The sequence below is a fragment of the Elgaria multicarinata genome, chromosome 3, assembly GCF_023053635.1.
Source record: "Elgaria multicarinata webbii isolate HBS135686 ecotype San Diego chromosome 3, rElgMul1.1.pri, whole genome shotgun sequence".
Classification (NCBI taxonomy): domain Eukaryota; kingdom Metazoa; phylum Chordata; class Lepidosauria; order Squamata; family Anguidae; genus Elgaria; species Elgaria multicarinata.
In genome coordinates, this window is record NC_086173.1 from 82,552,745 (window position 1) to 82,566,947 (window position 14,203).

General features: G+C 41.6%; 1 protein-coding gene across 4 annotated transcripts in view; it reads left to right on the top strand.

Moving 5' to 3' along the window:
* Positions 1–271: 271 nt before the first annotated feature.
* Positions 272–14,203, top strand: part of TCF7 (transcription factor 7) — a 157,902-nt gene continuing 143,970 nt past the window's right edge. For all 4 annotated transcript variants that reach the window (XM_063120740.1, XM_063120742.1, XM_063120741.1 and 1 more), the window contains exons 1-3: positions 272–543; positions 729–795; positions 1,767–1,873. In XM_063120740.1, the coding sequence (XP_062976810.1) occupies positions 304–543; positions 729–795; positions 1,767–1,873 (414 nt within the window). In that variant the 5' untranslated portion in view covers positions 272–303. The remainder of the gene's footprint in view (positions 544–728; positions 796–1,766; positions 1,874–14,203) is intronic.

Consider the following 14,203-nt stretch of genomic DNA (forward strand, 5'->3'; position numbering starts at 1 on the left):
AGGGAAGGGGAGAGAGAGAGAGAGAGAGAGAGAAGGGGGGTGGATTGCTGCCTTGATCCCTCCGATTGTCTTTTCCTCCCTTTGGGTTGCGAGCCAACTCCTGCTCCATTCCGAAGCGGACGCCAAAAGGGGTTCCATCTCCTCGTGGTGCGGAGAGACCGGTAGCCAGATCGCCCAACCTTTCCCTCCTTTCCTCCCCCACCCCCTTCCTCCTCTTTCTTTCTTTTTCTTTTTAAATCCCTGCACTCCTTCCTCGCGCCAACGCAGAACTTCGCTCGCTCCTCGCGTGGCTCCAGGAAGAAAATGCCCCAGCTCAACAGCGGCGGAGGCGACGACTTGGGAGCCAACGACGAAATGATCGCCTTTAAGGACGAAGGCGAGCAAGAGGAGAAGATCCAAGCCAACGTCTTCACCGAGGGAGATCTGGCTGACCTCAAGTCATCCCTAGTGAACGAGTCCGAAAGCACCACTAGCGGCGGCGGCGGCGGCAACCAGACTTCTAACGCGGCGGCAACAGTGGCAGCTCCAGGAGCCCATTCCGAGGTGAGAGAGGCCGACCCCCCCCCTACCCACCCACCCACCCAACACATGCACACACATTACAAAGGACTGGCTCGCCTCCTCCTCCGCCTCCTCTAGTCCATTTCCCCGGTTATGCTGAGGATGTGTTAAAACTTTTAAAAAATGCAAGCCTGATCTCCCTTCTCTCTTTTTCGCCTTCTGCACAGGCAATCCGGCGCCTGCAAGATCCTCAAAGGGTCTATCAAGAGAAACTCCCGGATCACATGGAGGATGGTCAGTTTCGGAATCCATTCATTCTTCCTTTCTTCTTCCAACCCTCCCCCCCCCCCTCTGTTTGCCGCCCACCCCTTTTTTTTCGTGCTAAACTGGAGAGATGATTGCTATGGAGCGGGTTGGGGGGAGGGTTGAAGTTGACAGTGGTGGTAGTCCTGGAGAAAACTTCAGTGTCTTTCTGCTAAATCAAAGCCGACAACACAGCCACACACACATGCACGCACCCAAGGAAGAGGGACTTTGATTTGCTAGGGGAAGCCCTTCTCTACTGAGGTAGGACAGCCCAGGCGATTGAAATCCAATAAGTATAAGCTTATCTCCTCCCTTCTCCACCCCGCCTCCCCCAATGCTTCATAATTCGAAAGGTGATTAATAGGATGTTTTGCACGGAGATGGAGAAAACGCAAGAGAGACTGGAGGTTGTTCCAGCTGCTCCTGATGTGGTTGTGTCTCTGAAGCTGATGGGCTCTGGGCCTGGAGTACCTGTGTGGGAGACCCAACTGGGAACCCCAGGAGGAGGGGCAGGCTGTGTACAAATACCTGGAGCAGCACTCAGTGACAGATTGTGGAGAGCACACACTTTTCTCTCCTCAGCTGAGAGCTCGAAGAAACAGAGCGCTGTAGTGCCAGATCAAGAAGAGTGGACGGGTAAAAACAGCAACAACATACACACAAAAAACTTTGATACCAAACCGCATTCCTTTTATTTATATTATTTGTGGCTACATTGTTTGAGGCTCCATCGTTATCACCAAACAAGTCAGGACTTTGGGTTGATGTGTACTAGTGACTGAGAAATTAGTTTCAGATGGAGAAGTGGTCAGACAAAAAAGATGCACATGACAAAAACAGTGTTGTCATTTTAAACATGCAGATCCATAAGGATAAAGCGATGCACCCCTTGTGAAGCAATCATGAATGCAACGGACTGGAAATTGGAAGACCCTAATGTTCAACTTTTCTTTTTGCAGGGTTAAAACATCAGGACCCAGGAATGTACAAAGGATCTGCTTACTCTGGGTACCCCTTCCTCATGCTATCTGACCCTTACCTGCCAAATGGATCTATGTCACCTCTGGTGAGTTTGTTTCATAGCTTTTTCGAACGTTTCAAATTGTTATACTTTCATTAGACTGCAAGAGTAGTCATCCTAGTACATATGCTTCTCCCTCAGTTCCCGTATCTTTAAGATTATGAGTTGGATTGAGAGTTGACCTTCTGCAAATAGAAGGGCTCTTTCCATGGCCAGAGGGAGCTGGGGCCTAGCAGAGCCTTCCTGTCCAAGGGAGGGAGAAAGGGGGTGGAGTGACAATTTTTCGTTGATTCTTCCTTCCCTGGCAGCACACAGCATCACTTCACACACTGTTCTGGATGGTGCCCTGGCCCTCCAAAGTAGATTTGGGAGGGCATAGGGGCTGTAGGTGGTATGGGGATTTATTAAAGAATAATAGGAAAGGATAAAATATGTTTAAAAGCAACACAACTGGAATGGCCTAATTGAACATGATAATCTATTTCTTGAATATGCCCGTTTTGGTTGCACCTGGCAGGTTCAGGCTTTTTCTTTCTATTAAGACTAGAAATGTGTGTCTTAAAGTTAATGGGACTTGCTTACTTCCTTGAAAATACAAGTAGCGTTGGAGTGTTAAAGATTTGTTCTCATTCAGGCAAGCATGGGTATGGAGGCTGGATTCATGGGCCTTACAGTTTAATTCTTAAGCATGTTCATTCAGAAGTAAATCCCACTGAATTGGATGGGACATACGCCCTCGTATGTGTGCTTAGGATTTGCCGCCTTATTCTTCACTTCTCTTTCCCCCATTCCCTTTGAACAATAATATTGATTTTCAGATTATTTCGAGAAGGCAAACCTTTTGTTGGAAAGGAATTTTCATACTGATGGACCTAATTTGTTCATGCAGGCGCCCAGAAATAGTCTTTTAGTCAACTTTGAAAAGTAAGATTAATGAATACAGGCACTTGGTGTAGAAATACTTCACTTTAATACTATGCATACTCTGTAAGAAATTTGTTTTAAAGAAAACTTATCAAAGCTACATTTTCTTCATGCTGGCAAGGGTGGGAGTCTATGATAACTAACCATTGAAAACCTTGAACTGGATTGATGCCGGTACAAATGTAGGAAACAGCTGCCCGATTACAATCCTTATATGTTATCTATAATTGTGTTTTGAAACTCTTCTATGGGTAGGAGTGATTGAAAGGTTACCACTGAGTCCCTGCAATTAAAACTTCTCTTTTGTTCTCTTTTGAACAGACTGAAAATTAATGTTTTCCTATTAAGATGTAGGAACAGCAAAAAATTGTATAGAGAAAAAGTCAAACGAATAAGCCAGTCGCTTGTTTAAAAAAATGGTGATGCTTTGAGTGTACTGTGAAACTATCTTAGCACATGGCGATGATATGTGTTTGTGTATATCCCCTCAAATTATTGTTACAATGTAGGCATCAGGCTGTGGTCCCATGCCCACTCACTTGAAAGTAGGGTCTGTAAACATCAAAGGGACTTGATTCTATGTAGATGCATTTGGGGTTTGCGTGTCTGGAGTATCTGCACTGCCGGAAGGTGGCTGCAGGTTAGGTTTTGAGTTACTTTTTTTCTGTAGTAAAGGGAAAGATCAGTTTTATAAGATATTTTCTCTCCTGCTTTTTGTCATTTTGCTCCTTATAAACTCGTCATGTAACAATCAAATAGTTATTCTTTTTACTTGCACTGATCTTGATGAAGCTTACTTCTAATAGTATTGGAAGTAATGTATTGTAGCTAAAGGCTAAAAGAAATCTTGCCGTTTGGCTACAATACTGTGTACACTTCTCTTTCATATTCTCTTCATTTGTTGCAAGTCAGAAAACAATGGCTTTCCATTTGGTCTATATATTTGTTTGGGTTCAGTTGAGCATACAGTCGGCATTGCCTGATCTTGCAGTTATAAATAGACAGCTGATGTTGGAAAGAGCTGTATATCTGCTTAGCAATGTTTTGAGCTAAAACAACACGTTGAAAGGTATGAAGGAAGAAACAAGCTGTAGGGTTTTAGGTAGTTTCGAGGAAATGGTACAAAACATGGGTGGGAGCAAATGTATCTAAGGTGGGCTCCCATAGAAAGAAAATGAACAGATGGAAGCCATGTGCTTCTCAGGCTGAAGAGAAGACCCTCCTGGATCAGAACCAAGGTCCATCTAGTTTAGCATCTTGTTTCTTGCCAGAGGCCTTCAGGAAGCCCATAAGAAGGGCATGAAGGGCCTTGTCCCCCCACCACCACCCCAGCAATTCCACACACACACACACACCCCACACACACACGGCCAGAGGAATATTGTCTGGCAAAATGAAGCCAGACAGCAGAGCCTGCGTTCTAGTGTTATGAAAAAGGAGAAAATTGAAATTTTATCTCCATGCACAACTTCTATCATGCCCCCCAGTCACACACACCCCACCAAACTCAAACTCAAAACACACTAGCCTTCCTAGGGAATGGGCTCCAGCGCTCTGATCATGTATACCACTTGCTGGGAAACATGAGTGGGACAGGGGTGTTGTAGTCATGTCTCGCTTGTGGGCTTCCCGTGGGCATCTGGTTTGCCCCTGGGAAAAGAATGCTGGATGAGAAAGGCCTGTAGTCTGGTTCAGCAGGACTCTTCTTATGTTCTTATCACTCTGGTTGTCCTTTTCTGCACCCTCCCCAGCTCTATGATAATCATTTTTGAAAGGTCACTGTAAATAAACAAACTAATAAGCTTCTTAAAAAAAAAACATAATAAAGATTTCATACATTGTTCCTTTCCAACAAGGATCTTAGTAAGTTTCACCATGAAACTAACTAAATGCTGTTATTAATAAAGAAACTTATTCAGACAAAGAAAGAAAATTACCAGTGTGAGTTATAAGAACAATGGGGGATGTCTGTGAATGAAAATAACAGCCTATATTTCTAGCAGGTTGAGGCGAGAATAACTAGACAATTTAACGCTTTCTGAGAAGGTAAGACCCCTCCCCATCCCTCAAGAATAATTAAATAATAGGAGTTGGAAACAAAATAGAATCTGAAATAGAACTTGCCGTTGTGGGTCCATGTGAAATGAAAGCAAGATCAAATTGCTCGGCTCATAAAGATACTGGGCCTGATCCAGGAAACAGCAGTGTGCTCTGTGGCTGTGTTGGGGTTGGGGACCTGTGTACATTCATATGCTGCTGGACAACAACTCCCATAATCCCTGACCATTGGCCATCCTGTCTGGGGCCGATGGGGGCTGCAATCCAACAACATCTGGAGGACCCTCAGGTTCCCCAGCCCTGAAGAAGTTGGTTACAGACAAGGTTACTTGTGCCTTGATTGTTTTGTGTTCAATTATTTAGATTAAGGAAAATTGCAGCAGATAGAATGCAACTGATAGTTTAATTGATCTCAGGTTATTGATTCAATTGAGAGATGAAAACTACAGAAGAACTCTGCTAACTTGACAATGGAGGACTGTTAAAACTTTGTATAGCTTATTCAGCTGCTCCCACTTATGTTCAACATTATTTTATCTGAGCCTTTTTAACAAGAAAGAGTGCGTGGCAGGACTTGCTTCTTTGGTCCATTCCTGAATGGATTGTAGCACCAGGCCAAAATTCACGCCATGAAAAGACCGGATGATGCAATCTCTTTGTAGGCTTGAAAATAAGCACAACCAAAACCAGCCACATTATGATCCTCAACAGCCTTCCCCATCCTAGTGCAATGGCTATGTTGGCTGGGGCTGATGGGAGTTGTAGTCTAACACATCTAAAGGTTGCCTGCTTGGGGAAGGCTGATAGGAACTGTCTTATACCAAATCAGACCCTTGATCCATCTAGGCCAGTAATGTTGACACTGACTGGCAGCGGCTCTCCAGGGTTTTGGGCCAGAATTTTTCTAGCCCTGCTGGAGTTGTTGGGGATCAAAGCTGAGACCTTCTGTATGCGAAGCAGGTGCTCTACCTCAGAACTATGGCTCTATGGGAACCTAGTAAGTCTTGGTATACTGGCAATAATTTTTAAAAAAACAGAAAATAATGCTTATCTCCTAAAGGAAAGGAGCAAGCCCCATTCAGCGCACTGGGAATTGCTTCCAAGTAAAGTGCTTAGGATTGGGCTGTAAATGTATGTAAGTACATGGGAGTTTATTTTATGAGAAATAAGAAAACCAGTATAGTAACTTAAGTAAGATTCTATACCTCCTAAAACTCACTTTTTCACACTTTTTCGCACAACTATTAAAAACACAGGGGCATTGTCCTGATTTAAAAAGGGGCTGGGATGAGAAGATACTGTGGAAATTTTACTTTTTAAAAATACTAAACCTGCCTGGTAGAGCAAAATTCAAATTTGTACTGATTTATGGAGGGGGGGCAGAAACCTGACTTATGGAAGCACAGCCACAGCTACACAAATGCATACTTTGATTGAAAAATGCAGAGGAGTTGTGGAAACATCACTTGCATTTCCTGCTTCACCACTTCCACATAATACATGAAGTCAGCCTTTAAAAATTGCTCCTTGTATTAAGATCTGCCCCACCAGCAGCATTGGTCAGAGCAGAGACAGGTTCCTTTTAAGAACTGAACCTGAACAGGATTTAAGCCCATTACTACCTACTTAAACCAGACACTATTTCATGTTTGTGCTAGCTGCAGAAAAATGGTTTAAAATCTGTGGAGCAACTATTTGAAATTGACTGTGTCATTTAATTTTTATTGCATGTTTAGTTATTTACGTATGTTGTTGCTGTTGTCGATAATAATATTAATAATAATAATATATTGCTATTATTATTATCTGACTGTTTTTCCTCTTGCAAGGAACCCAAGGCCATTTACATAGTTGTCTGCTTCTCCATTTTATTCCCACAACAACCCTGTGAGGTAGGTTAGGTTGAGAGTCAGTGTCTGGCCCAAAGTCACGCAGTGAGCTTCTTGGCCAAGTTGGGACTAGAACCCAGATCTCCTGAGTCCTAGTCCAACATTCTAACCACTATACCACACTGGTCTTACCAAGAACTTTGTCCTTCATATATCTATATAAAAATGTAGTTCTTTGTAGATGATCAAAAGTAAATTGCAGATATGTCATAATGGCTTTCAGGAAGTATCTGAGGCTTATACTACAATGTATAAACAGAAGAAGTGGAGGCTAGCTGAAAACTTTGAGCAATTTGAGCATACAGATGTATATGGCTATATTGAATTGGTCTCATCACTCTGTTTCTTAAACTTGTTTTAAAGATAATTTGAAATACAACATATTTAACAGCTTTTTAGAACTGCAAACTAAAAGCATCATGTCATGTACATGTAATCAGAAGTAAACGTCTTTAGCACTGCAGCCTAACAGTGTAAGCCTACAGTTCAGTGACTACTAATCCTGCCTCTGTATACCAGTTGCTGGGGACCATGGGCACGAGGGAGCTATTGCACTTGTGTCCCACGTGCAGGTTCCCTATGAGCAGTTGGTTAGCTACTATGTGAACAGAATGCTAAACTAGATGGACTCTTGGTCAGATCCAGCATGGTGATTCTTGTGTACTTAATTCTACACACCTGCTTAGGACTAAGTCCCACTGAACTCAATGAAACTTCTGAGTAGACAGGATTTTGTTGTAAAAGAAACAATGACTTCTGTTTTACATAAATAAAAACAGAGAAATAGGTTGATGGACCAGAATGCTTTCTGTAGTACAAAGGAAATGCCTTAGTGATTTAAGATGCACTAGAAAATGCATATATTGATTTGTCCTTATTACAAGTCACCAAGTGGGAAATGGATTACCAATTAGTGAAACATCTAAACTGTAGTCATCAGAATTAAAATCAATTTCTCTGTTCCATCAGTTGGAATTTTCATTATAGCTACCCAAAGGATAAGAAGTAAAATCGTCAGGTAACATGTAGCTTGTAAATGGGTTTTAACCATGTGCTTTTGAATTATTTTGTATTTATGTTAATCTGGATTTGATTTTGATTCTGCCCCCCCCCCAAAAGCCATACACAAACACTTGCACACCAGTGATTCAGTTGCTGCTAAACTATTTAAGTATTTCCATGACACCAAAGACATTGCAGTTCTTATTCTACCTGATAGGATGTACCGTATTTGAACATTTACAGACATCAAGTGCAGAATATATCTTCCTGGCACAAGGGATTGAAACTGTGCTAGTATAAATAGATGGTGCTATATAAATAAATAATATATAGATGGTGCTATATAAATAAATAAATAATAATAATAATAATAGTAATCTATACCTGCAAAGTGTCCTTCTAAATTCTATGCCCTAAATACATCCCAGAAGCCTTTCAGTTAGCCCTTAGCTACCTGTGGATCTTGGAATAGCTGCACCAAGATCAACCAAGAGGTTACCTGCATGATGTCCTCTATTACAGAGGGCCTTGTAAGGCTGTTTCCATGCCACTTTCAAGAGTAACACAAGCCCATTCAGATTAGATTATGACCTCAAAATAAACATCCAGAGAGGCTCACACAAACATATTATGCACATTGAATGTTGTCTAGCTATATTGTGAAGCCAATGTGGTGTTGTGATTGAAGTGTCAGACTAAGATTGTAGTGATCTGGATTCAAATCCCTACTCAGTCAGGAAGCTCGATCCTTGGTCCACTCAATCTAACTATCTCAACAAGGGTGTTCCTGGGGGCTGAGGGGAGACAACCATGGCCCTGTTCAGATGACACTTCAGGCTCTGTGGTTAGCTTAGCTGTGGTTCTCTGGAGTTAGCACTAACCACAAGCTGTGCTGTCACACAACACTTTAAGCCACAGTTAGAGCTGCTAAACCTGCTGCAGACGGTCCAACTGGGGTTAGCACACAGCACCTTAAACCCTGCTGCTTAACCAAAAGCCTTAACCAGCAGGGTTTAAGGTATCTTCTGAACAGGCCCCATGTATGCTAACTTGAGCTGCTTGGAGGAAAGACATATCAATTTAATAATGAATAAAATATTATAGATGGTATGATAACACCCTATAGTTAAATACAGGAGTTATAGTAAAATACAGGAGTTTGAAACTATTGGCTTCTTGATATTCAGCAACCTTGTTGGTGTATCTGCTTGTGACATCACACCTTCCACATTTTTATTGCTAATGTCTTATTTCCTATATCCTGTTTTCAAACTGACTAGTTTTGTGTGTTGACTTTATGTTAAGGTACTTAGCCAGGGCTGGAAAGATTTGGTTCAGAGCTTAAATGATCCTGCACACTCTGTAGATTTGCAGAGAAATAAGCTTTTAAGTCCAAACATGTTCCCATTATTTCTAGAAAGGTTGCTTCCTAGTGATTGCCGCACCATTGGTTTTAATTTATCGAATAAGTGTGTGTGTGAACTCTAAACGTGCCCAACTGAACCAAACTTGGAGAGTTCCAAGATGGAAGAAAGGGGGAAGCAGGACTGATAATTGGCATGTAAGTTGGGAAGAGAGGAAACTGAACCTGATGCCCAGCCAAGATTCATTAAGCAAAAACATATGGGATAATCCTTCAATGCAGTGGTCCAAGGAGGAAGCCCTCTACCTGATCTTCTAACAGCCCTACAATACAGGTGATTTGCAGGAGCTGGAAGAGGAAACCCAGACAGGCTGGTTGATAAGGATGATTCAACCCTGGTAAGTGCCTTAGCATCCAGCTAGGTGTGTGTGCCCACATATGATTGGGTAATCCTCCCTCAGGTACTATAGAAAGGGATTGACCTATACTGCCAATCATATGATTACTGGCAATGCACCAGCCTTTTCAGTAATGTGAAGCCTGCCCAGCTCTCCTGCAAGAGCTTTAGATGGCAGCCTGGTGAGAGAAGGGCTCTGGCACTATTGGCTGGGAAGCTTTGTGGATTCCAATAAGAACATATCCAAACTATCAGAAGGGATGAAGTAAGCACCAGCAAGTAAAATGGGTACTGGAATAGCTTGCTGATCAATAGTGTTGCCTTCCTATGTACACTATTCACACGCAACACATACTCAAAATACAACCCTCCATGTTACCCTGGGTTTTATTTATTTATTATATTTTCTAGCAGTGGTACTGGTATTGAATTAAACATCTAAATGGATTCTCACCTTCCCTTCTTATTGTGAAATGAGATGACTGTGCACTATTGTAGAGAATCTGCATGTTAGCAAAGAGCTTATTCTTTTTTGTCGGGGTTTCCTGTAAACATATGTAATAGGCTGGAATTAATTCTGTAATCCTTCCTCTCTGCCCCCCTTTATATCCCATCCCCCATGGAGTGCCTTTTCAAACTGTCATGGATCCTATTCTGCTAAACTACCAAAGAGTACTTCAGTTATAATAATACCATTGGTAAGATCAAGGACATTCAAGTTAAAGAGACTGACTGCACAGCCCACAATGTGTTTTACTCCAGAGTCCCACTGAGTTCTACATGTCTTCCTCCCCAGTAAGTACAGTGAGGATTGCAACCTGAGCATTATAATAAGCTTTCTTACTTGGAAGTAAGCTTTGTTGGAGGTGTTACCAGGTTATCCATTTATTAAGCCACAAATATTGCTCATTTGTTAGCTAACATCTAAACATCTTTAGGGGTATTGTATTTTTCCCAGCATTAAAATTGCATTATATTTTTAATCACTGGAGGGGGGGATTTTATACTTAAGTAGGGTAGCAAAGTAGCCTTTACGATTTTGAGGGACAAAGATATTTAGTAGGGACAGGCCAAGATTTCAAGCAATGATAAAATCTTCTCTTGGGATATATCTGATATTAAATGGTGTAAAGCAAACAACAAAAATGCCCCAGTGTAATTGGAGTGCATTTATTGTGATTTCTCCCCCAACCCCCTTCCCTCTTAATATTTAACTAATGGTTAATGTTAAGGTTAAATAGTCACTTTAGGTCAAAAAGGAGGAGAAGTGGTTTTTGCTTGTGCATGCATACCTAGAATATAGACTTAATTAATTGTTTTTAACAATTCACCACTTAGATGCATTACTGAGGGAACCCAAGGAATATCCCCCTGTTTGGGGCAAAATGGTGCCACTGAAGGTGTCACTTTAAGTTTGATTGCTATGTGACACAAAGGCCCACAATAATATTTAATAATATTTCATGTGCTTTCATGTGTTTGAAGTACTTCTAATTGTGACCCTTAAAATGATGCTTTAAAGTTTATGTATCCCCATTTTGAAGATGGAGTGCTGAGGCTGACAGAGAGGGCCTTGCCTAAGGCCACCTACTGAATTCATGGCAGAGGCGTAACTTAAGAACATAAGAGCCCCGCTGGATCAGACCAAAAGTCAGTCTAGTCCAGCATTGTGTTCACATAACGCCCAACCAGCTGCTCACAGGAAACCCACAAGCAGGACAAGAGTGCAGCAGCACCCTCCTGTCAAGTTCCCCAGCAACTGGTGTCCATAAACTTATGCCTCTGATACTGTAGGTAGCATATGGCCATCTCAGATTTGTAGCCATTGATAGATTTACCCTTCGTGAATTTGTCCACAAATTTGATTTGTCATCACTGATGACCACTGACATAATTTCCCACCATGTTGTAATTTTACAGCACGTTACTTTTGAGGCTGAACATTTTAACATGCATGCCAGAGTGTGTGTACACACTTGCAGAAAGCTGCACTGCTCTAGCAATAGAACTCTTGTTAGTTCTTTAAAATAAGAAAAACAGTAAACATTAGCTAGATTATTCATGGTGAGCCCCATATGATATTTGCTCCATGTGGTAGGACAGTACACATAAAATGACCCAGCACATAGAACTGTTTCAAGAAAATGCCACATGGCAGCCATATTGTATGAAGCCAACCAACCTTTATGTCCAGATAAATGAGTTCTCACATATCTAAACTGTGAAGAAAATGGTTGCCATTCAGTTGGGTTGTTCTTGCTTTGGAGACTCGCTTGTTTCTATTTGACATGGAAGAAAGGATGGTATCCATGAAGGTCAAGGACAGTCTAAAATACTTTAAATTCATTTGCAAAATGAGAGTAATTTTTAAAATAAAAACATGTTCCTTTTCCTTTCCTTCTTAATCTTTTCTTTTATGTTGCATCTGGTAGCAATTCTGTGTCTTTCAGTTCTTGTGCCATTTTCTTTCTGTCTTTGCTTTGATTGTGGCACCATTTTCTAAAGACTTGATGATAAATGTATAGCTGGTTAAAGGGAGCTTCCCAGTTCTCCGAAAATGTGAATTAATTTTCATGTAGATTACAAATCCTATTACCCAAATTCTGGTTCTTTGTAATCCCATGTCTTTTGTTATAGTGTTATCCCCCTAGCCAAAACAGATCCTCTGAAAAACTGGGAAAGTATGTCCCATTCAAAGAGTTCTTTGGTTCAATTGAGGTTAAAGTGTCCCATGGCAACTTCAATCAATGGGACTGGGCTACATATTTAAACATTTGTTGAAAAATTAATGTATGCAAGTGTCATATGCACACGTGAGCAATAAATTTTCAAACAATGCAGCATTTCATCTTGTAGGGATGATGATGATGATGATGATGATGATAATAAATTTATTTCTTGCCCACCTCTCCATTTTGATTGAGGCGGGGAACAACAATAAATGATAAAATACATAATCAATTAAAACATAATATACATTGTTAAAAACATCCTAAAAACATTTTAAAAACTTCTTAAAATTCCACTGGATAGGTCTGCCGGAAGAGATCAGTCTTCAGCCTGCAACCTATAATATTATTTTCCTCATAGTTTTCAGGGAAAACATGGCAAATGGTTTTACTTTATCATGTTGTGGTTAGACATGTAGCACTCATGAGGAATACTAGATATGTCTTCTCTCACTTCCACCAAAACTTTCCTAATGTAGTTATAACCATTCCGTCTAATAGCAGACTCAGGCTGTTGAGTGGCAGCAGGACTGGAGCCAAAATGAGGCCACTAAGAAACAAGAGGGAGGTGTTGGCAGGCTCTGGAGTCAGGTGAACCCTGAGGTATGCAGATGTACAAAACATGTTTAAACCCCAAAGGTGACCCTTCCCCCTGCCCCGCCAAAAAACAAAACAGCCCAATGTCAAATGAGCATGCTCAGTGGCTTCCAGTCATCACAGGGTGTTGAGTATCAGTTAGAACAGAAGCATGGGTATGATTTGGCCTGCTTGAGCCCTTACTGCTTATAGTATCTTGGAGGTTGTGGGGGTGGCATGGCAGACTGGATCCTTAGAAGCACTCTTGTTAGGAGGTGATGACACACAGCAACATTTGAAGTTCCCCTCACCAAGGCAGCAGCCATGTTTTATTTTGAAGCCTGTTTCTTGCCTGCTATAGTGCTAACTGCTTTGGTGTGCTTTATATAGGGCCACTGTATCAAAATATTGTGTGCTCGGTGTATATATGCCAGGCTTCATCCTGCACACTTTCCTCCTTGAAAGCTTTGCTCCCTTTGCAAGGACCTCTCCTTCAAAAGGGGAGATACAGAGAGAGAGAGAGAGAGAGAGAGAGAGAGAGAGAGAGAGAGAGAGAGAGAGAGAGAGAGATGCCTGAGTGAAATATAGCAGAAACTAATTCCCTCCTCCCCCACGAACTACAGATCATAAAAGTATATCCTTTTTTAAATGGTACAAATGACTTTAAAACCAAATTGAGGGGACATACTAAACCGAAGGACACCGAATGGCCATTGAAGTGCATTGTGTCATTCCGAATGGCCATAGGAAATCATTGAAGGAGTTTAGGGATCATCTACAAATTAAAATATCTAAAGGAGTTAAACATTTAGTTTTCATAGAAAACCACACAGAATCAAAATACAAACCAACAAAGTAGTTTTGGGGAACAATTCCTATGACCCCCAACACAGTGGTTTCTAGGGATCATCTCCAAACATAAAAAGAAAACAGAATACAATAAAGAGAAGGTGACTGCCGTTCCATGCAATGCTTCATAGGCACCAGTTTTAAAAGACCAAAATAAGTGGAGGGGGGTTGCCAAAAACTGTCACAGATTATTTCCATGTTTACAAATGCCCCCCCCCCTGCACCCTCTCCTCACAACTGGCTTACATTTCAAAGTGGTCATAGGAATACATGGGAATGATACCACAAGCCCCTTAAGAATCAGATGAAGCTGAAAATGCTTACGGAGCTTGAAATTAGAAACCCAAGCATCCTAAGACTCTGTGCTTGATACATGTTGCATTGGACTTGCCCCCAACTTGCGCATAGCCATAATACGGGGTGTCATTCAGAATGGCCATGGGAAAGCATTAGGCTGTCACAAGCAGGCACGCAGAAAAGAGGAGGAGCCCCAAAACGCTCATTGAGATTTGAACTAACCCCCCCCCCCCAAAAAACCTAAGAGTTTCTACTGGAGACATGCTCCACCGGAAAGACCCCCACATTGCA